At 43.4% G+C, this 27,556-nt stretch overlaps 1 protein-coding gene and 1 long non-coding RNA gene across 3 annotated transcripts in view; one reads left to right on the forward strand and one right to left on the reverse strand.

Annotated features, from left to right (window-relative positions):
* The window catches only part of LOC310688492 (uncharacterized protein), a 193,396-nt gene that overhangs the window by 151,033 nt on the left and 14,807 nt on the right, over positions 1 to 27,556 (reverse strand). The window contains exon 1 of one of the 2 annotated variants that reach the window (XM_083465071.1): positions 15,815 to 15,839. The exons of the other annotated variant lie outside the window; for it this stretch is intronic. Within the exon in view, the coding sequence (XP_083321197.1) occupies positions 15,815 to 15,821 (7 nt within the window). The 5' untranslated portion in view covers positions 15,822 to 15,839. Of the gene's footprint in view, positions 1 to 15,814; positions 15,840 to 27,556 lie in introns of those variants that run through there. 2 annotated transcript variants of the gene reach the window in all.
* The window catches only part of LOC310688506, a 486,265-nt gene that overhangs the window by 112,860 nt on the left and 345,849 nt on the right, over positions 1 to 27,556 (forward strand). The gene's annotated exons all lie outside the window — the stretch shown is intronic.

Consider the following 27,556-nt stretch of genomic DNA (forward strand, 5'->3'; position numbering starts at 1 on the left):
CTGATGTAACTTGCTGCCCCGTTAACTGAATCCCTTTTACCTAAGCGAAACCAGGTCATCCTTCCCCGAAGGATAGAGTTTCGCAGGCCTTTTGGTTGTTTCTTAAATTATTATTACCCGCTGTGCAGGGAGACTTTAACGTTCCCTCCACTTGCACCTATTGGATTTCTGTTATTTCAAAAGGGCAAACAATTGTGGATGATCTGATTACCTCTCAAGCATCAATTGAACAAAAGGCTACCAGGTAGTTTGGCGAAGGGTGCCTTTTTTTTTGAATAAACATTTTCAACAAACACCTCTGCTGGGAACTCTGCTCTGTCTTCCGAAGAATGAGACACAGACTCATAAAGAATAGACTGGAAGGATAAAGATCAGGGATGTCCTTTGATAACGGGCTATTTGAAAGTATAAAAGAGCATTTTATTGTGGCATAAAATGCAGAGTGGTTTTCAGTCATGCATAGGAAATGAAGAGAAAAGGGCCTTGGAAATTCATACAGAATTTATGGGTCAGCCATTAAAAATGTGACTTGCTCAACAAGTTCAGTTTGCCCAAGCAGCGATTACCTTCCTCTGTGCGCTTGTTAGACTTAACAAGTTGTCACATGCTAGGCCCAAATACTGATCACAGCCCTTCTAATCATGGAGAGGAAGATCGCCCAGATCCAAATTCCCTGACTGTAAAAGGGCAACAGAACTGAATGCTTATTCAGGAGTTAATTTCTTTATTTGTTGTACTTCACTGTTTGCCCCTGTATTCATCTGTAAAAATGTTGCAAGGCTCGTGCTGGAGTTTCTAAGAAAAGCCCCCACCTTCACATAATTTAAATCACCAGGCTATTTAACTAAAGCTTTAGGTGATTCATTGTTCATGGTCAGCTGTAACTGGTGTGACTGTGAGTCAAAATCCCTCACCAAAGACTCCTGATTAAGCTTAGCAGTCATGGAATAAGAGGCGAGGTCCTCTTGTGAATTCGGAATTGGTTAAGTAACAAACAGGAAGCAGACAGTAGGAATTAATGGACAGTTCTCATGACAGAAAGTGGACCCGTACTTATTAACCAGCTCCATCTGGTATGCAGGCTGAGACCCTACCTGCCCGCGGACTGTCTCTCCAGAGTGGTGCATGCTCTAGTTATCTCCCGCTTGGACTACTGCAATGTGCTCTACATGGGGCTACCTTTGAAGGTGACCTGAAAACTACAACTAATCCAGACTGCTGCTGCTGCCAGACTGGTGACTGGGAGTAGCCACCAAGACCATATAACACTGGTCCTGAAAGACCTACATTGGCTCCCAGTATGTTTCTGAGCACAATTCAGTGTTGATGCTGACCTTTAAAGCCCTAAACGGCCTCAGTCCAGTATACCTGAAGGAGCATCTCCACCCCCATCGTTCTGCCCGGACACTGAGGTCCAGCGCTGAGGGCCTTCTGGCGGTTCCCTCACTGTGAGAAGCCAAGTTACAGGGAACCAGGCAGAGGGCCTTCTCAGTAGTGGCACCCACCCTATGGAACACCCTCCCACCAGATGTCAAGGAAATAAACAACTATCTGACTTTTAGAAGACATCTGAAGGCAGCTCTGATTAGGGAAGCTTTTAACGTTTGATGTTTTATTGTGTTTTTAATATTCTGTTAGGAGCCACCCAGATGGGCAGGGTATAAATAAATATAATGATGATGATGATGATGATGATGATGATGATGATGATGATGTTCATACATGATATAGACATAGGAGTAAGCAAGGTGGTAGCCAAGTTGACTGACAATACCCAATTGTTTAGGATGGCTAAAATGAAAATGGAATGTGTAGTTCTCCAAAAGGATCTCTCCAAACTGAGTGAATGTGAATGGGCAGTAAAATGGCAAATGCAGCTCCATGCCGGACTAGATAGGTGACTGGCCTGATCCAGCAGGGCTTGTATTGTGTCCTTATGAGTAATTCGGTTTTCATACTGTTATGATTCTCGTAAGTAAATGAATGTTCCCTGGAGAACGCATCCTGAACAAACTGCTCTAGCTGCTTAACTAGATGAAGACACAACTTTACAACATACCAAGGTACTTCCTGCTGAAGATTCTTGATAAAAATGTGTTGGGAAAATTCACATATTTTCCAGGTCCAGTTCTTCCCTCCTCCCTTCTCTGTTTAGTTATCCGGTGCTGCCTCGCCTTTCCATATGCTAGAAATGCAATTGATGAAACCATCGTCAATGTAGAGATGGGAGCGATGCAGAATTTCTTACTATATTGAACCATGAAACTGAATTCCTGTGAGGATTGTCTCATAGGGCAGGATTATTACACGCCTAGCTTGAAAACAATGTTTGAATGGAGGGCTCCTGCCTTCTAGCTTGCCTTCCTGTAGTTCTTCCCATGGCTGAATCTTTACCTGGCATGGTAAGCAACCGCAATGTTCAGGGTTGTGGATGGCCAAGAATGCTTACGAACGGGCAGGCAGTAAGTGCCTTGGAAGTTAAAGGTAAAGGTAAAAGGGACATAGGTGGTGCTGTGGTCTAAACCACTGAGCCTCTTGGGCTTGCCAATCAGAAGGTCGGTGGTTTGAATCCCTGCAACAGAGGGAGCTCCGGTTGCTCTGTCCTAGCTCATACCAATCCAGCAGTTCGAAAGAATGCCAGTACAAGTAGATAAATAGGTACCACTGTGGCAGGAACGTAAATGGCATTTCCGTGTGCTCTGGATTCCGTCACAGTGTCCCATTGTGCCAGAAGCTACTTTTAGGTCCATCATGAGACATCCGCCAGCTTCCAATCAGATACCAGCAGCCTTCAAGCAAGCAAACTTGCTCCCTAGCATCCCACTGCCAGAGGATTGCCTCCTTCCACTCACCACTTTGCCTCCTCCAAGTGGAAGAAACCTGGGCAGTGCTGAATGTCACATCCATTGCCAGGTGTGTCCTGTTGGAAATAAAAAAGGGTTTTCCCCTTGGCCTGCCTTTATATCCACTCAGTTGCCAAGTGCTTTTGTGACATCACAAGAAAGCCACAGCCAATGGCAACAGCTGAGGAGGCATCATCTTCATTGCTTTGAGCCTCACAATGGTGGGTGGACCTATCAGTGGGCTTGCTGATCAGAAGGTCAGCAGTTTGAATCCCCATGACAAGGTGACCTCCCATTGCTCAGTCCCAACTCCTGGCAACCTAGCAGTTCAAAAGCACACAACCGCAAGTAGATAAATAGGTGCTGCTGTGATGGAAAAGTAAACAGCATTTCCGTGCGCTCTGCTTTCCATCATGGTGTCCTGTTGTGCCAGAAGCAGAAGTCATGCTGGCCACATGACCTGGAAAGCTGTCTGCGGACAAACGCCAGCTCCCTCTGCCTGAAAAGCAAGATGAGTGTCGCAACCCCATAGTCACCTTTGACTGGACTTAACTGTTCAGAGGTCCTTACCTTTAAGTGTCTTGGAGAAGGAAGAGCCAATCTTAGAGCCACAGATGAGATATGTGGAAGGAAATCACATTATCCCAGTTGCAAGGAACTCCCATCAATTCCCAGCCCTTATGCTTCAGAGCTGTTGTTTGAGGCAACCCTTACTTTTTCAAGACTCCCTCCAGAACAGACAATTGTCTAAATTCCCACCTTTCTTCCTTCAGAGAACTCGAAGTGTCACACGTAGCTTGTGCATGGATGCTGCAGAGAGCCAGATTCCATTTCTTGCAGACTATGTGTATTTTGCAGCCTTTAAAAAAGAAAAAAGAAAAAGTGAGGCAATATATATATATATATATATATATATATATATATATATATATATATATATATATATATTTAAAAATTGTAATACATAAACAAAGATAAAGAAGAAATAGGTTAATAAAAATAAACTTAACAGGTTTGAAAATCACCCATTTAATTTTACAAAATAAAATAATGTGCCACATAAGGATTTTTAAAAAATTGCCAATGCCCCAACCCTGGATTGTCATCTGTAATAAGGGTGTTTTGTGTAACCCAGCTGCACTGTAACAAGCAAGCAATGTTTGCCAATGATATAATAGCTGCCAGCAACCATTTTTTCCTTTATATAAGTGAACAATTGCTGGGCTTTGTTTTTCCAGCTATTTGCGCTGTTTGTTTTTCCTCCCTGTTTCCAAATTTCATTGATTTTCAAAATGCCAATACAATAAAACAGCGATTTGAAGCCCTTATTTGTGGCCTTCCCTGTCTCCCACTGTTTCTGAATATTCTGAATATTCTTCCATTGCTTCCATCCTCCCACCCTTTCCCTCTCATGTCAGAATTATATTATAGCCTCTGTAAATACACTGACTAGACACCCAAGCCCAGCAGATATTTTACATGCCACATCCTGACTTTTCGTATGCTACTGAAATTTCGCTCTCAAAGAATGATTATTTTGTCTAAAGCAAGGGCGATTGTTAAATGCTGCACATTGCATCATACTCCATATAAAAGTGTGTGAATCAGCTGACCGGCATGTTGCTTCCTTGCAGACAGTCGCTATATTTCATGGGGCCAGTTATGTGCTCTATCAAAAGTCCCATTTACCATTTCGTGGGGCATCAAAGGACCAAGCAGTCATTAAACTGATCACTCCATGCCCTGAGGTGGTCTATGGTATAATATCACGATAGCGTATCATCCACAATTACGGCCTGAGTCATGTCTAACATTGCTGAATGCTCTGTTTATCTCTTCCTCACTATAGCAGAAGCTAAGCAGATTGCTGGGGGCAGGGGGAGTTTGCATCAAGATGCCTAATTCACCAAGAGTTCTGCCTCCTGATCAAAGGAGGATGGCAGTAAACAGAAGATGTAGTTGTGTGTCAAGGACCCCCAAGACACCCCCAAATAAAAACACAGTTCACACATCATTTTTTTGTTTTGATTTTGGACACTACTTTATTGAATTACAGTATCTGAGCAGTTGCTTAGGCATTGGTCAGCAACTATCTGTTCCCACTTAGAGGTAGGAACAGAACTGACAACCACAGTAAGGGAAGTCAGTAAGGCTAAACAATTTTGGGGAGAGAATAAAGCTGGGTGCCAGGCTCTCCCCTCTCCCCAAATGCTCCCAGGGGCTCTGGCATGGCCCTAGCCCTTTGCCAGGGATTCAGACAAGGGGATGGCGAGCCCCTGGATTCCTTTAATGGAATACCCTTGCAGCAACAGCATTGGAGGGGCAGCCACAGCCAACCACATCCCCTCCACCAACCAAAAATTAACCAATGCCTAACCACAACCTTAGGGACGCGGGTGGCGCTGTGGGTTAAACCACAGAGCCTAGGACTTGCCGATCAGAAGATCAGCAGTTCAAATCCCTGCGATGGGGTGAGCTCCCATTGCTCAGTCCCTGCTCCTGCCAACCTAGCAGTTAGAAAGCATGTCAAAGTGCAAGTACATAAATAGGTACTGCTCCGGCGGGAAGGTAAACGACGTTTCCATGCGCTGCTCTGGTTCGCCAGAAGCGGCTTAGTCATGCTGGCCACATGACCCGGAAGCTGTACACCAGCTCCCTTGGCCAATAAAGCAAGATGAGTGCCGCAACCCCAGAGTCGGCCACGACTGGACCTAATGGTCAGGGATCCCTTTACCTTTACTTTTAACCACAACCTTACAAGTTGTGACGATTTGCTACGCAGTAGGCAAAACCGAAATGGCACCAGCCATTCAGCCAAATGGTAAAATTCCTACCAGGCCCCTGCTTCAGAGCAGATGACCCCATGACAGGCATTGCAAGGTCAGCGTGAAAAACCCTAAATAAAGGGAGGGTGGGCGGGTAATCCGATGTGCACAGCGAAAAGAGGAAGCTCAAAGCTGCGCACAGGGACCTATATAGCACCCCCATCAATCAAATAAAATTGCAACAATAAATTTTCCCCAGCAACAATGGAGGGGCCCAATCAAATTCGTGGCCATCCAAACTAACCCACCCAGCAACAGGGGATGTCATGGTTGCTCCCACCGCAACACGTGCTCTCCATGAAGGAGAACCCGCTCTGTTCCACCTGAGAAACGTTTTGCATCTCAGAGCTTAATCCCAATATTTTTCCCCCATTTGCTTTGGGTTTAGACTAACACATATGGAAAGAGAAGCTTTTTAACTGTTGCCGTCAGCTTGAGGATTGCCTGCTCCCTTAAAAGTGTTCTGGATTTTGTTCTCAAAACTAAGTGCATTAATTCACAGCAGATCCAGAAGAGCGGCTGTTTCTCATGGAACTTTGAAGTGTCAGGCATAGCCCTATTGGCTTTAGCCCAAACGTAGCAGAGTTTTCCTGCACAGCGAAGAAGCTAGTTGCGGCGGTAATGACTAGTCAGCTAGACTCAGAATAACTATTTACAGGATTTATTAAAAGGAAAAAATAAAACCAGCAGAGTTTCTGCATACAAATAAAAGCAAAATAAATCCTCTCTTTCTCTCTCTCAAAACCATACACAGCACTTCTAACTCCTAACACACCTCACACCAAACTGTGCTAGCAATCCTAGATAACAGAGTAGAGTGCTGCTCGTTAACCAATCAGAGTGAGTAGTTTCTAGGTCAAGCAGACCTGGGCTTTCTGCCAAGAGTAAATTGACACCAGCTTGAGTTAAGTGTGAGAAGCCAGAATCTGCAAGTTCCCACAAAATCAATTAACAGAACTGAACACCCCCTCACAGATTCTGCTGGACAATTAACATCAAATAACACCTATGTAGGAGATTATTTTTCCAGCAAACCTAAACCCTTGCACATTTGCCTGTTCTTTATCTTTGCCAATGGTTTAGTTAATACATCTGCTACATTTTCTTCACTTGATACATAAGTACATGTGATTATATTGTCTTGTACACAGCAACGTACATTTTGGTATTTTACAGAGATATGTTTGGAACGTGATTTGAAACCCTCTGTTTTACTTAAGGTTATACAAGCTTGATTATCAATGTAAACTTGTACTGGTTCTCCACAATTCACATTTAAATCTGCTAACAAATGCTTGAAATAAATCACCTCGTTGCACAATTCACTCAATGCGGCGTACTCTGATTCCGTTGATGACACACTTACAACGTCTTGCTTGCGTGACCGCCAGCTGATTAAAGCTCCACCGACCATTATGACTAGTCCTGTGACAGACTTTCTATCTGGCAAATTTCCCCAGTCACTATCACAGTAGCAACTCAACATTTCGTCCTCGGAAGAATTTAATTGTAACATATAGCCAATTGTCTGTTTGAGGTATCTCAGAACTTGTTTTACCCCTTTCCAGGCATTTAGTGTGGGTTTTGAGACCAATCTACTTAATATGCCTACTGCATAGCTAATATCAGGTCTGGACCACTGTGCTAGATACAATAAACTTCCAATTACAGAGTGATATACATCAGGATGTTCAAATTCAGGACTCTCATCTATATGAAGTGTTTTTATGAAACCTGGATCCATAGGCACCGCTGCCCCTTTGCAATCTTGCATCCTGTATGTAGTCAGTAGTTGTTTAACTTTGTTCTGCTGACTAATTAGACAGCTGCCATCTTGGGCCCAGCACACTTCCAACCCTAGATATGTCTTAACCGGGCCTAAGTCCTTCACTTTGAACTTACTGGACAATTGCTTGGCAAACCTTTTAGTTTGTTTATCTGTTTTGCAGGCATACAATACATCATCTACATAAATCAGACAAAACTCTTGATCACTGCCTGTACCACGTACATAAACACAATTGTCAGCTGTACTCTGCTTGAAACCAAATGACACTAAGGCCTCATGGAAACATTTGTTCCAAGATCTTGCAGCCTGTTTGAGACCATATAGAGCTTTGTTTAATTTCAACACTCTATTGGAACCTGTCTCATAACCAGGCGGTTCGGCTAGATACAGGTCTTCTGATATTGATGCATGTAAATATGCAGTCTGAATGTCAAAATGGTTTAACAGGAGTTTTCTCTTTGCTCCAAACGTTAGAATCAGCCTTACACTGTCCCCCTTAGCAGTAGGGGAAAAAGTCTCGTCATAATCTTTTCCAGGCCTCTGAGAATATCCTTGAGCCACTAAACGAGCTTTGTATTTATACTCTCCTGTCACCAGAGGTTTAAGTTTGTACACCCACCTGCAGCCTACAATCTTTGCCCCCTCAGGCGCTGCTACTGGTGTAAAAACCTTGTGCTCATTCAGAGAGGACATCTCTTCCTCCATTGCCTGTTTCCAGTGCTCTGCCTCCTCTTTTGGTAACTTTAACACCTCCTGAAAACTCTTGGGTTCTGCAATTACACTAAACACATTTGCAGTATCTGGAGAAAAACGCACCGGAGGCACTCCTTTGTTTTGTCTTTTAGATCTTCTGGGAGAAAATTTTTCTTCTGACCCACTTTCCTCCTCAGAACTACGACCTCTCTTTTGTTGCTTAGCAACTGGTCTTTGGCTAACTCCACTTTCTTGAGAGCTCTTATCTGAACTTTCCTCCCCCTCAGACTCTGATTCTCTGTGTCTACCTTCAGAGTCATGAAGCTCCTGGGAAGGTTCAAACCAAACCTCAGTATTGGCATGTAGTCTCTCCCAGCCACTATGTTCACAAAAACTGGCATTCCTGGAGATCACAATGCCATTTGTCCCTTCAGCAAAGTGGAAACCTTTTCCCAGCTCCTGGTAACCCACAAACACTAACTGTTTGGTCTTAGGATCTCCCTTCTTTCTCATTTGTTTCGGAATTAATACCCAGGCTTTTGATCCAAACACATGCAAATGGTCAATTTTAGGTTTTTTCTGAAACAATTTAAAGTACGGAGTTGTACCTATTGTTTGATGAAAGAGCCTATTTTGGAGATAACACGCGGTGAGCATGCTCTCCCCCCAATAAGACATGGGTAAATCAGCATCATCAAGCATGGCAAACATCATATCTTGTAAAGATCTGTTTTTTCGCTCTGCAACACCATTCTCCTCTGGGGAAAAAACGTTCGTTTTTCTATGCCCAATGCCACGCTTTTGTAACCAATCTCTAAAGGCATTTGACATAAATTCGCCACCTCTGTCCGTCTGAATCCTTCTGAGTTTAATGGACAGAAATCTTTCCACAGATGCCACCCAGCCTTTAAACTTAGTGAACACGTCACCCTTATTCTTCATGGGAAAAACCCAAGAGTAGCGTGTGGCGTCATCCACAATTGTTAGTGAAAAGCGCGCTCCACCCCTGCTTACAGCAAATGGACCAATTACGTCCATGTGAACCAGTGAACTCTGTCACTTCTGGGGTAAGAGACTCTGTGGGTTTTAACCTTTTTACAAACATTACAATCAAGGTACTTGTTACAACTCTTTAAATTACCCCCATCAGCCAATTCAGACATTTTTAGTACACTTTTCCAGCAAGCATGCCCCATTTTCCTATGCAATAAGTGCACACAGTTGTCATGTATAGCTTTGTTACTCACTGCAGGCTGAGATTTACTGACTACTGCTGCAACTTGAGATCCTGCTTTAAGCCAAAACAAGCCTCCCTCTGACTTAGCAGTGCCTAAAATCTCACCAGCCTTCTTAATAATGCAACTGTCTCCTTCAAAATACACTTTAAACCCAGCTTTTAGCAAACAATCTACAGACATCAGATTGCTCCTTAATGAAGGCACACAAAGTACATTTTGCAGGCACTCACGAAGACAAGGAACAAAAACTGCACCCCCCGAAATCACTTCGGAAGTACTTCCGTCTGCTAGAGCCACCTGGCTGCGCTGTGCTGAGTTCTTGGAAACAAACAATTCATCTGAATTCACAATGTGGCGAGATGCTCCCGAATCGACCACCCAGACCGTTTGTTTCTCATCAGCACTCTTGACCTCGCCGGTCACCAGCTGAGCCGACTGTTTTTGTTTGAAGAATTTCTTTTTATGCTGCTGCTGCTGCTGCTGCTGATCTCGTCTCTGCTCCTGCACCGGCAACTGAGACTTGACCAACTCCGGACATTGTCGTTTTAGATGCGCTGAAGACCCACATCGGAAACAACGCCTAACAGCAAACGCTGACTCCTCACCAGTACGCTGCTTTTGCGTCACCACTGGCACGGCATGAGAACTCCTTCCAAACCATCCACCTGTAGAAGCCTCTGCAGCCACCGACCTTTCTTGCCTCTTCTGCCATTCTTCAATCAAACGCCCAGTAACGTAACTGACTGATAAATCACGCTCCTGTATGCCTTCTAGAGACAAAACTAAATTATCCCAGCTTTCCGGGAGAGAACTCAAAATAATAGCCACCTTCTCCTGCTGGTCTAATGCACAGTCTCTTTCCTGTAGTGCAGCAAACTTTAACTGTAAACTGTGTAGGTGTTCCTGCATTGTAACCCCAGGCTGTAACATTGCCTTGTACAATGCCTTGCGAATGAACAGCTTGGAAACCGCTGTCTCACGCACATGGAGTTCTTTAAGTGCTTGCCACACACCTCTAGCTGTCTTGATTCCCCTCACATACGGCAACTGGGAATCTTCCAGCCCCAAGACAATTGTGGCCCTTGCCCTTTGGTCTTTATCGAGGTCTTCATCATCAGGCTTCGCAGGAAACTTACTCACCACTTGCCAGAGACGATCCCTCTGCAGCACTGCCTGCATGCGTTCTGACCACAGCAAGTAATTGGAGTCATTCAGACGCTCAAAAGCCATCTGAACTGGTTGTGAGGCCATCTTGAGAGCGATGTCCCTGGAACCCGGAACCAGCTACTCACGACCACCGAGAGAGAAAACAGGAACCACAGCACCCAGCACTCACACGCTGCAGCTGTTGTCCTTGTATCCGCTGCGTCACCAGCTCACCACGGTCAGGAACCAGCCAGAGTCCATCTGCTGCACCAACAGGAACAACAACTTCTGGAACTACTGGAACCAACGCCGTTGATGCTGACACCACCGCAACTCAGGCTGGCAGCACAATGCCCATAACCTCATGGAACTTTGAAGTGTCAGGCATAGCCCTATTGGCTTTAGCCCAAACGTAGCAGAGTTTTCCTGCACAGCGAAGAAGCTAGTTGCGGCGGTAATGACTAGTCAGCTAGACTCAGAATAACTATTTACAGGATTTATTAAAAGGAAAAAATAAAACCAGCAGAGTTTCTGCATACAAATAAAAGCAAAATAAATCCTCTCTTTCTCTCTCTCAAAACCATACACAGCACTTCTAACTCCTAACACACCTCACACCAAACTGTGCTAGCAATCCTAGATAACAGAGTAGAGTGCTGCTCGTTAACCAATCAGAGTGAGTAGTTTCTAGGTCAAGCAGACCTGGGCTTTCTGCCAAGAGCAAATTGACACCAGCTTGAGTTAATTGTGAGAAGCCAGAATCTGCAAGTTCCCACAAAATCAATTAACAGAACTGAACAGTTTCTGTGGGTTGGCATCTTTGTCTTCAGCCAATCCCTGAGTTCATCTGCAGTTCCTTATGTCTCCTCCCTCTGGAGTTAAGAACCTGGACTGTGTATCATCCCAGGATACAAAAAGACTGACTCCCTGCTTATGCACACATACAGCAACATATCCCTAATTATATTGTACCTTTGTGCAGGTACACTGTAGGTGATTTGGGGAGCAAATGTGGCTGGAAAAAAATTGGGTATATCTGTATATAATAACTTCTGTTCAACAAAACAAAATAAGGCACAAGAGAGAGAGAGAGAGGGGGTACAACTTTTCTGTGCAAGTGTACTAATTGTTGACGGGGAAAACATCACTTTCGTGCAGGGCCACAGCTCATGTGACAAATCTGTAATTGGTTAACGAAAGAGAAATGCCTTTTACCATAGCATAAGTCTTCTTTGTTTGAATTTGCAGCGCTAAGCAGACAGAGTGTGTCACAATTGGGTCTGATGATCATGAAAGCAAGTTGTGAAACGTTTCAAATGTCAAAACATTAGCAAGTCTCCAAAACGGAGCCCCTCTTTGGGCTTGATGCCCTGGACCAAATGACTTTCCTGGTTGCCCCTTTGTAGCAGACCCACCACTAACCACCAGTTAATAATGAGCTGGACTCACCCCGCTATCTGCTCCCAATTAAATAGCGTGCCACATCTCACAGCATCCTCTTCCCAGGCTCCTGTGGGGCAGTGCGAGGATGCACCTCTCTTTGGGGCAGGGGGTGGTGGCTCAGAGACCAGCCTGGTGGACTCCCAAGGAAAAGGGAGAGGAGAGGAGGCTGAGGGAACCCACCACAAGGGAGGTTGTTCGAAAAAGGGTGAGAAGCTGCTAGCTCTGCAGGCAAGGGGTGACATAATTGGGCTCCTGAACCCCACTGGGGTGCCATAGAAAGAATGTAGTTGGTCATGGGAGCCGTGGACTCAAGAAAGGTTGAAGACCTCTGATATAGGGTGTGATATGTGTTCTTCTCCCCTGTGCAACCCCTATCTCACTTCAACCCATCGGCTGCCATAACTGTTATGCTGGTTGCGTTATCTCAAGTTCTGCTGATGTAGAGCTGCTCCATCAGATCCTATGGCCCTTGGGATTGTACCTCAAGATATCTCTCCCCCCCTCATCTCTTTATGATCATCCTTGTCCTTGGAATTCATTTCTTTAACACAACTTGTCTTTCCTGCTTCACAGCAGGTATTTCACAAGTGTGTACGTGTGTGGCATCCGATTTGCCCAAAGTACAGGTGATATTGCCAATAAACCATCTTTGGCCTTTGGGTGTGATGACATCTGAAACAGCTTCTCCTCCGAACAAGAACTGTTTAATCTTTTTTGAAGACTGACTTGAAGCTTATGTAAAAATATCAGCCTACATTTGGTCTCCCTCTAAGGCCTAGATCTTTCCTCACAGCAAAACAACATACAAAATAGTTATGCTCAACATGGCTGAAATCTGTGCCAACCAGCAGTCTGCCTTCACATGGGCACACAAGATACATGCATATGTGCACAGGGGATATTTTGTCTTATTAAGTATGAACTATAAATCTGCAATGATGTTACTGAGTGTTTGTGATCCAAATATCAAATGTTGAAAGAACAAAGAGGGAGGGTGAGGCTGGTGATGAAATAAAAACCATTTCAACACCCTGAAACAGACAGTTGTTGTAATGGGAAGATGATAATAATCTTATTAGGGCCATTGTATTAAATTTGCATTAATTAGTGAAATTGTTCTACATTTAGCAGAGAATTAGCTGCTTTCTCATCCTGCCCAAAGCAGTCTATGTCACTTGAACGTTTGAGTAATCATATATAAGATATATATAATCATATATATTGTATAATCATATGTAAGATATATAATACAAAAACAGATGTCTACAGTTTGAACAGGGAGAACATTATTACCATTTATTCTATTGAATAAAAGTGTTTTGACTTAAGCCTGTCAGAATGTCATTGCTGTCTTATCCTTCATTCAGAAGCTGCTAAAAACCACAACACACAAATATCTGGGAACTAGGTGTATTGTACTAAAGTTCTCACCCTGGGCCAGCAGGGGGATACTGTAGATAGTTATGCAAATAAGGGGTCAAAAGTGACATTCAGTGATTGGATAGTTTTAGAAAATTGTTACAGTTACGTTGTACTGAAGCTCTATATAAGCAGGCTGACTGAACCCTTCAGCTCAGTTCTATCCTGGCCTGTGAATAAACAAGAGCTGTTTGAAGAATCGCTGTGTCATCTGATATGTTCACCCACGACTTAACACTGGTGACGAAGGTGGGATCAATGGACACCAGAGCACAGCCAGATGTGGCCACTCTCTGAGCTGAAACATGGAGCGAAATCACGGAGCAGAACCAATTCAGAGCTGACGTAGGTAGTTATGCAAATAAGGGATCAAAAGTGACGTTCAGTGATTGGATAGTTTTAGAAAATTGTTACAGTTACGTTGTACTGGAGCTCTATATAAGCAGGCTGACTGAACCCTTCAGTTCAGTTCTGTTCTGGCCTGTGAATAAACATGAGCTGTTTGAAGAATCGCTGTGTCGTCTGATATGTTCACCCACAACTTAACACTAGGGATGTTGGAGAATTCTGACAGAAACAGAAATGGAAATTCCCCATGTTAACTTATTTGTCCCGTGTCTGGAGCAGAAATCAATGCAACAAATATGATCCATATTCACTCTTGTTGTTGCTTTTATTTCACAATAGATATGCACCATACTTTTCCGTATATAAGACAAGGTTTTTTGACGCCAAATTAATGTTTACAAACTGGCCTTGTCTTATACATGGGTAGTTCCGAGGGGGGCAATCCTCCCCCCAAAAAGCTCAACAACTCCAGGCAATCTCCATCCATTTTCTAATTTTTTTGTCCCCTTATACAAGGGGGCGTGTTATACACAAAAAAATACGGTAATTGATTACTCCCACCCATTTGAATGATGTTTATTTTGTATTGAAATGAACGGGGTAGAATAACATAATGGCAACGTGACGGCTGTAATTCACACAATTACTGACTGTAGGTATGTTATGTAAGTTACATAATTTTGCCACAGCAAACAGTACGACAAACTGTTGGCAGAAGACGAACTGCAGCAGAATGGAAACAATGCAAATGGAGGGCAGAATGGAAACGGACGCCTTCTTATATCCCAATTGGGAACTGACTGGTAATTCATTTCAAGTATTAGGAAATGCACTTATTTTACAATGGTGGAATTGCTTCCGAGTTCCCAGTTCCTCATTTGCATGACAGTTCAAAACCCAGCTCAGTCAGAAAACTAGCACAGGTTAACTGACAAGATCATATAAAAGTCCTGCTAGATCAGGCCTGTTCTCGCAGTGGCCAAACAGACATTTGCGAAAACACCACAAGCAAGACCTAACAGCTCTCTTCCCAATTGTGATAGCAACTAATATTTAGAGCTATCTGGCAGTGGAGATAGACTATCATACCCTCCAGCATTTATCCGATGAAAATAGGGACGTCTCATTCCCTAATGATAATTTTACTATTTACACCCCACACATTGAACTGGGTAGGCGCAGCCACTCTGGGCAGCTTCCAACATACATAAAAACATAATAAAACATTTAAAAAGAACTTCCCTATACAGTGGTACCTTGGTTTACAACCATAATCTGTTCCGGAGGTCCAGTTGTAAACCAAAACAGGTTGTAACCCAAGGCGCGCTTTCGCCAATGGGGGCTCCAAAAAAATTGGGTTGTAATCCAAAAAAAGGGACACGTTTTTACGGGTTTGACGTGGTTGTAATCCAAAACAGTTGTAATCCAAAACAGTTCCAAAGCAAGGTACCACTGTACAGGATTGCCTTCAGACAACTCGAGGGCTGCATAACTCCATGCCCTCAAACATTTCCCCAATGAAAATAGGGACGTCCTAAGGAAAAGCAGGATATTCTGGGATCAAATCAGAAACTGGGACGGCTTCTCTAAATCAGGGATGTCCCTGGAAAATAGGGACACTTGGAGTGTCTGGAATATGCACATAATGGCTGGGAGCCATCAACCTCCTCCTTCTGTAACACAAATGCATTTTTATCCCTTTATTTTGATCTAACAGGCACCCTCACTCAAATTATGCCCTTTTTATTTGAAAGAAAGTAAAAACAACAACAACACCTTTTTATTCTAGTTTCCTAGCCCTGCTATGGCTCCTCACCCATCACTCTTTGTTAGGCAGCATCCTAAATCTTCAGTGTTGCAGGATTTTTTCATCTCGGTCCAGTATACCTGAAGGAGCGTCTCCACCCCCATCATTCTGCCCGGATGCTGAGGTCCAGCGCCGAGGGCCTTCTGGCAGTTCCCTCATTGCGAGAAGCAAAGCTACAGGGAACCAGGCAGAGGGCCTTCTCGGTAGTGGCGCCCGCCCTGTGGAACGCCCTTCCAGCAGATGTCAGAGCGATAAACAACTACCTGACATTCAGAAGACATCTTAAGGCAGCCCTGTTCAGGGAAGTTTTTAACGTGTGATATTTTACTGTATTTTTGGTTTTTATGGAAGCCGCCCAGAGTGGCTGGGGAGGCCCAACCAGATGGGTGGGGTATACATAATAAATTATTATTATTATTATTATTATTATTATTATTATTATTATTATTATTATTATTATCTCCGTAGCAGTTTCACCCACATTCTGATTTGAACATAATCCTCAGCGGACCACACACAATCTACATACAGAAAGCGCAGCACTCTGAGACCCACTCTGTGCCAGAAAAGAAAAACGTAGAATTGAAAATACATGCGGCAGTGTGAGAGGGCTGCAATGCCAGAACAGCAGCAAAACAACACAGAACAATTAAATATCATTTATGGGGAAACTCCCATGAATCCCATTATGGAAACAGACCTCTTGTTTTGAGAGCTGTGCGCTCTCTTGTTTTCTTAATCGCTGGGAGATATTATCAGAGTTGCCGGTGCAAATTGGGAATTTCCATAAGCAGGTGGCTGGCTGTGAATCAAAGTGACATGTGAAACTGTTCTGTTTGTGTGTGTATCTATAGTAAATGATCTTTGCGAACTCCTCGTGCCTTTTTCACTAGGATGGTTCTGTTGCACAGAGAGGCAGATTACTTCACAGAGAGATCTGCTGCTACCTGCCTGATTTGAGAACCACGGCTGCTTAAAAGGCCTCAAATCACTCAAGTGGTTATCCAGAAAATCAGGGAGACTGCGCCCAAGCTGCACAATAGTCCCCAACGCCCTATTTGCTTTTGAAAAATGCATCTGCCTAGACTGTGGGCAGGTATTGCCGCTCAACCCATTTTAATCATTGGAATAAAATAAATTTAAAAGCAAGCAAACACAAAGCAAAAACTTCATGGAAGAATGAGACGTTGCAGAGGTTATGAAATGCTTATTCTAAACATTTATGTGCACTGCTTCGGCTTAGCAAACCCCTGGCTGATAGTGAATTTTTAAAAAAGAAAGTATTGGCAGTCATTATTACATCCAGGCAGGAGTATTCCAGCACAATCTGGTACCCTCTAGATAATACTGGACAATAGTTCCCATTATTCCTGGCCATTAGCCATGCTAGCGGGGACTGATGGGAGTTGAACAACTTCCGAAGAGCATCAGTTGGCTACCCCTGCAATACAATGGGAAGAGTTTTGCCTCTAAAGACCTAATAATAATAATAATAATAATAATAATAATAATAATAATATCATCATCAAATGGCACAAGCATGGAATTGGTAGGGAGTATTTGCATTGCTTGTCTCCATTTACAAGTTTCCCAAACTTGGGCCTCCAACTGTTTTTTCGGACTACAACTCCCATCATCCCTAGCAAGGAGGACCAGTGGTCAGGGATGATGGGATTTGTAGTCCCAAAGCAGCTGGAGACTCAAGTCTGGGAAACCCTGATTTACGTCATAGCAAATGGTTACCCATGACCGTTGTACAACCACTTGCATGCCACACAGCGGTAATAATAGTAATGGATATGCTATTTGAGGAACGACTTATACCGTACTTTTTCCAAGTACAAAATACAGAGTTTTCAAACAGTGAAAGCAAAATCTCTGAGGTGGAAAAAGCATTGTCTGACGACAACACCTGGACCATGAGCAACAAATAATAGCTATACATTCATCTGCTTGCAGGTAGAAGCTCCCAGGTCCAATCCCAATCTCCTCCCAATTGGGCTGGGAGTGTCCACGGCTGGAAGCTAGGTTTGTGTACTAAGACACAGTTACCACTTAGACAAACCAGAATATTTGTACAAAAGGGCCCTTCTTATGGTGTGCTTCAGTTGCACAGCCAAATGTTAGGTATTGTTCCTCCCCTCCCCCGGGCCGGATTTAGGTTTGATGAGGCCCTAAGCTACTGAAGGTAATGGGACCCTTTATATGTCCAGCAGTCCTTTGTCAACAACAAATTGTTGCTGTTTTTGGTGCTGAATATGCACTGTATGGTAATTTATGGACCTAATAGGTATCTAAAGCCATTTGCACAGAACAGAATAGGTACATCATAGGAGCCTATACAACACAAACACTCTTGTTGTATGTAGGTTTTATTTTATTTGTTTTTTATCTTATATTTTGGAAATGTACATCCAGGTTCTTTTCCTTTAATTTTTTCGGGGGCCTCCAAGAGAGTGGGGCCCTAAGCTATAGCTTGTTTAAAACAGTAAAGAGACCCCTGACCATTAGGTCCAGTCGTGGCCAATTCTGGGGTTGCGGCACTCATCTCACTTTATTGGCCGAGGGAGACAGCGTACAGCTTCCGGGTCATGTGGCCAGCATGACTAAGCCGCTTCTGGTGAACCAGAGCAGCGCACGGAAACGCCGTTTATCTTCTGGCTGGAGCGGTACCTATATATCTACTTGCACTTTGACGTGCTTTCGAACTGCTAGGTTGGCAGGAGCAGGAACCGAGCAACGGGAACTCACCCCGTCACAGGGATTCGAACCACCAACCTTCTGATCAGCAAGTCGTAGGCTCTGTGGTTTAACCCACAGCGCCACCCACGTCCCTTTAGCTTGTTTAGCTTATATGTACGGTAAATCCAGAACTACCTTCCCACCCCCACCCCCAAAAGGCAGCAGAAGACTGTCATCCCCCATCACCTTAACGAAACATCCCAAACTGCAAGGAGCTTCTATTTCTGGGTGTATTTTAACTCCTGCTTGTTTTTGCTCAACCTATTTGGAGCAGGCTGCTTTTCCAGAACGCAGGCGTAAACATCCGGGTTAGCGCCTCCGGCAATGGCGGAATTCTTCTGATCGGGAGGAATCCGCTCCGTGGAAATCAGGGTCTGGCTGCCACGGCGAAGGCAGGAGACCCACTAAAAACCACAGGCGGGAGAAGCCTGTGGACGTGGGATTCGGCTGGCACCTTTTGCGCCTCCCCTACTCGCGGGGAAACCCAGTTTCGGGGATCCGGAGCGATGTAGGGTGAGCGGCGCGGTGCTTCGAATCGACTGCTTCTTTCACGGAGTGAAGCCGCATTGCTGTTGCCGGAGAGCGCTGACTTTTTCCTGTGGACAATTGGACTTTAAACAACTACCTGTGAGTAGAACGGAAAATTGGATCTTTAAACATCTTAATTCGGCACTGAAACGGGAAGGTTTTAAACAGGAAGTCCGCCTTCCTCTTTTGTAAATAGATTGGAGCAAAGACGCTGCAAGCTAAAGTCTTGGAAAGCCTTTTGTAAAGGATTAAATTTCTATCGGTTAAAATTATTAAACCCCCCTTGGAAGCAGGAGAAGAGGGGGAAATTTTAGATCGCCTAAGCCTGCAGGAGAGAGAGTGAAGAAAGATAAATTACCACTGTTTTGAACCTGGGAACGGGCTGCCAGTAAGATTGACGTTTTGGTAAAGTTCATTGACTGTGAATAAAACGTATGTTGACAGATAGTTAAATAAGAGAAATATATTGTTTCCATTGTTTCCTTTTGCACTCAAAAAGGAGCAAAAGTAACTGAAAAACTGAAACTAAATTTGTTGCTGGATCTGTGTTTAAAAGGACGGATACAAATAGAAATTGTTTCCTCTAGAGGGAGCTTTTGAAACTGTTGCAGGAGTGGAGCTGGGGAATTTTCTAGCTGCAGAGATAAAAGACCGTGAGAATCAGAGATTGACCTTGGACAAGAATGTCGACAGAAGAAGCCTTAGTGATTGCATTTTGCAAGATAAGTGCTTTATTGGAACAGCTTCATGAGAAGACGGATGTGATGACTACTAAAATTGATAATTTGGGACAAAAAATGACTGATTTGGGACAAGAAGTGAATATCTATACAGAAACTACTCAGGAATCGATTCAGGAATCTGCTTTGACATGGCAGGTTGTGGAGAAGACGAGGGAGAAAGTTGTTGTTGAACTTCAAGTAATACAAGTGGAGAGAGCCCCAGCCTTACAGAGGCAATTTGATGAATATAAGCTGTTGCCTTCTACGATTGAATTTAGAGAAAGCCAGTTGAAACACGTCCTGAAATATCTTTTGGACTCTAGTTTTGACTATGGAGAATGGGCTGACCTGTCGAGAAGGAATAAAGACATTGTTAGGTTGGAGCTTCCCCGAGATCTACTCCTCAGTGCCAAAGGAAGGAAATTAAGAACAAGATCAGCAGAAGATAAAGTAAAGTGCATGTATAAATATGAAGAAGATCTGCAGAAGGGACATGGTAAAGAGTTAAGAGCCTCGGACTGAAGATCACCAGGTTGATGGACCATATGGAATTGATAGAAAGGACTGGCAGAATCCGAGACCAGGGAGAAGAGATGGTGGAAGAAGACTGGAAAAAAGTTTAAAATTTATTTATAGAAACATTGTAAAATTAATGAGTGTTAGAAAAATGTTGGAATGAAATTACATGGCTTTAGTAGAAATGTTATAAGGAGTTAAGTACAAATAAGTTTCAGGGTATTAATGGTAAGATAAGGTTAAAATAAATTAAGACAATTATATGACAGAAAACAGTGAAAGATGGAAAGGATTTGCTGAAATAATTAATAATTAGAACACAAAAAAGGGAGGTGTGAGGAGGTCTATGAAACAAGTTAATGAAAGACAAAGATACGGAAATATTGGATGTGTTTTTAATTGTTTTTGCTTTTGCTTTTGTTTTGATGTATTGTGTCTTTTGTTTTTATTAGGTATTGTAATGTATTGATTTGTATTGTTTACTTTTTCTTTCTTTCTTCTTTCTTTCTGTAATCTTTAAACTTTTAATAAATATTATTTTTTTAAAAAGCAGCAGAAGACTTTCATCCCCCATCACCTTAACGAAACATCCCAAACTGCAAGGAGCTTCTATTTCTGGGTGTATTTTAACTCCTGCTGTTTTTGCTCAACCTATTTGGAGCAGGCTGCTTTTCCAGAACGCAGGCGTAAACAAGAAAAGGGTGTGGGAAAGGGGTAACGATGTGGGAGAGAAAGATACAGAAGAAGCCAGTTGTTTGAAAGGAACAGGTTTAGTACATTACATGTTTTTGTGTTATGCCCCTGAGGAAAGGCCAAGCCTGCTACTCATACAGTTTTCCCTCATACAAGTGCTTCTTTGAAGCATCTGTAGCTTGTAGATTCTGCTGCACGTCTGGAAACTGATGCAGAGTTAGATCACATCCCTATGCTGACAAATAGGCACACAATCATATTTTGAGGAATGTCTTTCTCTGCTCTGTCTTCCTCTGTCAAACCTGTGGGGCAACGAAAAGCCCATAGTGGATATTTGTGGGTGAAATCGAGTGAGCACTGTCTCCATTGCACCTTGACCCTGCTCTAAAGGTGTCTTACATTTTCTTCTTCACTTTGTGCTATTGGATTAACCCCGAAAGTCTCCGTAATGAGAGATCGTGCAGAAAGCACGATGATGCTCATTGACGAGTGTTGGGTTGCTAGCTCTGAAATGTCAGACTTATTCACAGCCTACGTCCTCCCTGGTCTATGAGTTCCTTGTGGATTCAGGTAATCTAATGTGTATATACCAAAGTCCTCCGCTCAGAAAGGCTTCCTCATTCAATGATCAAGAATCATTCCATACACAGAACACGATGGACGTGTCGGAAGCTGTCTCTCCATTGTATTTCCATTGAGGTGAAGGGAGAGGCACAAGAATTTTAGAACTTTTCAGAGTATACTATCAGAACTTGGGGCTCCCTAGTCACATTCATTGGGAGTAGGCTTAGTGCAGGCATGTCCAAAATCCGTTTCGGGGGCCTAATCCGGCCCGTCGGTTGGTTCAATCTGGCCCCTGTGGCAGTTTATTTCTTGGGATAAATCCTTAAAAAACCCTCAACAAATTCAATCCTCTAAAAAAACTCAACAACTTCAATCCTAAAAAATGTCAACAACTTTGGTTGGCCAGTATGGTGTAGTGGTTAAGAGCGGTAGACTCGTAATCTGGTGAACTGGGTTCGCTTCCCCACTCCTCCACATGCAGCTGCTGGGTGACCTTGGGCCAGTCACACTTCTCTGAAGTCTCTCAGCCTCACTCACCTCACAGAGTGCTTGTTGTGGGGGAGGAAGGGAAAGGAGAATGTTAGCCGCTTTGAGACTCCTTCAGGTAGTGATAAAGCGGGATATCAAATCCAAACTCTTCTTTGGTCGGCCCCCATGGCCCTTCACTTCATCAAATCTGGCCCTCTTTGAAAAAAGTTTGAACACCACTGGCTTAGTGCATGCAGAAGAAATTACGAGCTGTTCCCAATGAAGTTTCCCATTTGCACAAGGACTTTCAGTTGTGAAATGGAACTTCCCCTTCTTCTCCTCTTGCACACTCTCAGATGTTGTTGTGAAGGTTTCCCCAACCATCTGGAGCAGATTGGAGGAAGGTGGGGAGAGGAAGTCCCATTGCAGAAGAAGAAGCCCTTGGCGCAAAGAGGATTTCTTCATTGGATACAGTCCTACGTGATCGGGCAACATACAATTAGCTCACGGAATTCATAGCAATAAGATGTGGATATGGGCACTAGACTAGATGGCTTTTGAAATGGATTAGATGGATTCATGGGTTATGTCTCTTGAAAGGCATTCGCTTTGACAGCTAAGATGGAATCTCCGAATCTAGAGAGAGTACACCTCTGAACATCTACCGTATTTTTTGCACCATAACACTCACTTTTTTCCTCCTAGAAAGTAAGGGGAAATGTCTGTGCGTGTTATGGAGCGAAAGCCTACGGATGGCGGGGGGATCTGCTGCAGTCATGAGCAGAGGATCCATGGTTCCCCTTCCTTCCCTCCCCCATGGCTTGATTTGAAACAGCAAAGCGGGATAAGAGCCGCTGAGTGGGGAGGAGAGAGGGACAGAGAGCCTGCTTGCTTTAAAGGAGCAAAGCGGGAGAGGAGAGGAGCCGCTTACATGAGTGTAAGCGGCTCCTGTCCGGTTGGCTCCTTTAAAGCAAGCAGGCTCTCTGTCCCTCTCTCCTCCCCACTCAGCTCGCTAAATAGCATTATTAGCAGCATCCTTCTCCACACACCCCATGCATGCTTCTTGTCCCTTGAGTGCTTTTCCTTCCCTCCCCACTTAAAACGTGGTTACAAAGCACAGATCCACATGGATCCTCAGGATTTTTGCACTGGGTCACCCCAAATTCACCATCAGATTACATAGCATGTCCATGGCTACATCTTGCACCAATAAAATCACGCACCCACTGTTGCCTGGGGTCGCAGTGGTGCAAAAACGTGGTTACAAAGCATGGATCCACATGGATCCTCAGGATTTTTGCATTGGGCTACTCCAAACTCACTGTCAGATCACATGTCTGTGGCCACAGCATGAACCACAAAAATCATACATCCACTGTTTCATTTAGAATATTTTTTTTCTTGTTTTCCTCCTCTAAAAACTACGTGCGTGTTATGGTCTGGTGCGTGTTATAGAGCGAAAAATACGGTAGTTCAGGGGAGGACTTGGCTTTTATCTTCGCCATCTAGCTGTTCACTGGATTCTGATCTAGTTAAAATTTCGGTGGTTACTATGGCTTTGGCATGGAGGACATGCTTTGACTTTCAATCCTACATCAACTTCAAAATTGGTTTCATACAAAACCAGTGTCCCATTACGTATACCAGCAAAAAGAAGGATGGCAGAGATAAGAATGCTTGAGGAATTTGATCTTTGCAAATTTAAATATGAAGTAACCCGACTAATGCGCAGATTGGTTGGTTGGTAGCCTTCAGATTTCATACTTCTCAGAAAACAGTTCCTGGTTTAAACATTTTGAGATAAAATACTTTTTTAAAAATGTACACTTAAATATAAATTTTCATACAGATTAAAAATATATATCACAGATTGATGCTGAAATGGGAAGTAATGGTGAAGGAAAATGTGCAAAGATAATAATCCATCCATTCCTGGGCTGAAAGCACAATTACCAACCCATTTCAGGTAATATCTTTATATGTCAAAACAGACTAATTGGTTATCATTATACCTAGGAAATAATGAATTTAAGCAGGAAATTGCCACATAAATTCTTCCAATTAACGCTTCATTGTAAAAAGCAGCAACTGAGAATTTGCAGCCTTCCAAATTATTCCCTCCCAACACTCTTAATTATAGGCCCTGTTAATTTGGGAGGGTTTAAAAAACTGAGAAGGTTTCAGCAAATTGGTAAGATGGTTGTCTTAAAAGTCATTACCAAAACGAAGGTTTTTACTATGCCTCAAGGTCAAATCCCAACAGTGAAATCTGAAATGGCTTTAAAAGTAAATTTTAAGTTTTAAAAACCAAACCTTCCTCCAGCCTCCTCCTCGCCTGAAGCCCTTCCCCAATCGAGATACACAATTTAAGTCTCAAATATTGGAAGTGAGCCTGGCTAGCATTAAAACTCCAACAGGAGGGGCTGCGTGAGAAGGAAATTAAGGGTGTTGGGTGATGTTATGTACTGAGTTGAATAGGATCCAAAATGCAACAGTCTGATTGGTCCTAGAACAACAGGATCCAAAATGCAGCAGTCTGATTGGTCCTAGAACAATAGGATTCAGAATGCAGCCATCTACTTGGTCCTAGAACAATGCAGCAGTATGATTGGTCCGCAGGAGCCACCCAATCCAACTCCAGGTGGAAGTAAATCCGCAACCTAATTGGCCTACAGGAGAATCCCGGAATTAGTCAATCACGTGCAGCCCATTGTGTAAATAATGTATATAAAGCAGATACTTTGGGGGAGCATTCATTCCTCCTCACCACTTTGAGCTGAATAAAGAGCATGAAATCCACTCTCGACTCCGAGTATATTTCAGGTGAACTCAGGAGAACAACAATTCAGACCCCCATCCACAAAAAGAGCTGAGGAAATTTTTGTAAAAGCACCCCATTTACCACACCTAACATGTTCTGAGTATGATAAATCATTACCTGAGGTAGCAGTCACTGCTACCCTACTGAATTTCCTTTGTCAGTTGCTCTCGTGAAAGAAAATCCTCATTCTGGAGACATGAAGTGATTACTGCCTGTGATGATGACAAGTAGTTATATTCCAAATGTGTTGGGTGTTACAATAAAGAAAACACAGGTGCTTAAAAATAAATAAATTACATCTTCATCTACGTGAGCTTCCCTCTTCCCTTCTCCTCCCTCTCTGAGGCTCCCTTCACATTTAAAGACACAAATCTGCAGCTCTCACAAGTGGCTCACATCTCTTGTCTAAAACGTCTTGAAATTCTCAGCAGTAAATTAAGCTTAGCTTCACATTAAATTAAACCAAATATCCCGAGGCTAGGGAAGAAACCGTAGAAGGGTGAAGTATACAAGCAAATGCTGGCTTGGCTTTTATAATGAATAAAACAGAGGTGAAAAATATTGCCTCTGAGAAAGAGACAAATATAGAATGTACAAAAACACCGCCTTCGGGGGGCCATTAATGATCAGCTGTGGAACGTGTTCAGAGGAGTCTCAAAGAGACATTAAAAAAAAAAAAACCCTTCACCACCAGAGGAATGCTGCACATTTTTTTGCAACTTCTCCCCAAATCCATAGGCACTGAACGAGTTGCGGGTAATTTGTTTGTCATTACTTTCCAAGTGCTCTGGATTTTATGGAGTACTCAATTTCCCCTCTCTGCCATCTGGAGCCTCCTAGAGAAATGAATGCAGCTGTGACATCAAGGCATGGAGAGAGTAAGGGTATCGCTTTCAGGATGTTTTGCAAGTATACGCTATACATTTAAACTCTTGCGCGCGCGCGCACACACACACACACACACACACACACTTGGCCAAGGCAAGCTGAAACCACATATTGACAAGCCTTGGAAAATTATACCAAAGCAGAACAACTTGGATCCCTCAATTCCTCTGTGCAAATTGAAAGATGATGATGATGATGATAATGTCATACCTCGGGTTACAGACACTTCAGGTTGCGTTTTTTCGGGTTACAGACTGCCGAAACCTGGAAGTACTGGAAGGGGTTGCTTCCGGGTTTTGGCAGTCACGCATGTGCAGAAGCGCTAAATCGCGCTTTGCGCATGAGGAGAAGTGCCAAATCGTAAACTGCGTGTGCGCAGACGCACCGCTGCGGGTTGCGAACACTGCGGCTTGTGAACGTGCATCCACGGATCATGTTCGCAACCCGAGCGTCCACTGTAATAATAATAATAATAATAATAATAATAATAATAATAATAATAATAATTTATTTATACCTCGCCCATCTGGCTGGGTTTCCCCAGTCACTCGGGGCAGCTTCCAACAAAATTTTAAAATTGCATTAAAACATCGGCCATTAAAAACTTCCCTAAACAGGGCTGCCTTCAGATGTCTTCTAAAAGTCAGATACAGTGGTACCTCTGGTTGCGAACTTAATTCGTTCTGGAGGTCTGTTCTTAACCTGAAACTGTTCTTAACCTGAAGCACCACTTTAGCTAATGGGGCCACAGCCTGGTTTCTGTTCTCATCCTGAAGTAAAGTTCTTAACCCAAGGTACTACTTCCGGGTTAGCGGAGTCTGTAACCTGAAGCGTTTGTAACCCAAGGTACCACTGTAGTTGTTTATTTCCTTGACATCCGATGGGAGGGCGTTCCACAGGGCAGGCGCCACTACAGAGAAGGCCCTCTGCCAGGTTCTTGCCTGGTTCTTATTGCCTGGTTTTTCTTCTTCTTATTATTTATTATTCTTGCTAATGCAAAGAGGAAGAGGTAGTTTATTTCTCTCTGGCTGCAGCCCCCAAAAGAAAGACTCCACTTGAATGGAAAGATCCTTTGGAGTAACTTGTGAATGCAGTGGAAGGGGCTGGGAGATGGAAATCAGCAGTGCTTTTCCTCACCCATGCCAGATCAAATGGAAGCGCCTTTTTCTTCCACAGGGAGAGCTTTGGATTCTAGCCAATTGAAAATGTGCAAAAAGAAACCTAATTGAAATGAATGATGAAACGAACCCATTTTTATTAAAATGTACAGGGAGAAAAGAAAGAAAAGAAAGACTAGGACAATGGATAGGTAACTTTCCCTGGCTGAAAGAAAATATTCTTCTTCCTTCTGATGAGGGTCCTGCAGGACAAATTAGGACAGGATTCTTCCACCAAAAACACCCACCCACCCTTAGTTTGATATGGAATCTCTCACACAAGAGGGAAGGTTAAGAAGAACTTCAAAAGCAATTGACAAATCGTTGCTGAAGAACTCACTTCCTTGTCAGGCCTAGGGAGTTATAAAACCGTTTCCTTCACAGCAAATGGAAGGGCATCTTTCTTAAAAGTCCATAGCAATATAGGGAAAGCGGGTGCTTACACGCAGATGCCAGACTAAAGGACGGGCGTGTTTGTGTGTGTAATTGTCCTCTTAACTTGAATAAATCTGAATTTCCTCAAATGCTCCTCATGGCTTTGTTATTTGCTTTGCGGGCACACGTGCTAAACCCTGTCTGTGGTGCCTACCCCTTTCCTCAAATGATAACACAAGAGACCAGAGTATGGGTTCAAACTGGCCACAACTTGATTGAACTTCAGAAGTGGGAAACTTGGCACAGGCCTTGGCAGGTAACCCTCTCAGCCCGCCTGGCTGAGGATATGCAGGCAGTTGAGGTCCAGTGATAGCGGTCTGCAAAGCGCAAACTTACACAGCATGCCTGAAATATACTCAGAGTCGCAAAGTGATTTCATGCTCTTTATTCAGCTCATAGTGGTGAGGAGGAATGAATGAAAGTCCCCTCAAAGTATCTGCTTTATATACATTATTTACACAATGGGCTGCA

The sequence above is a fragment of the Podarcis liolepis genome, assembly GCF_965112155.1.
Source record: "Podarcis liolepis genome assembly, chromosome: 11".
Taxonomy (NCBI): Eukaryota; Metazoa; Chordata; class Lepidosauria; order Squamata; family Lacertidae; genus Podarcis; species Podarcis liolepis.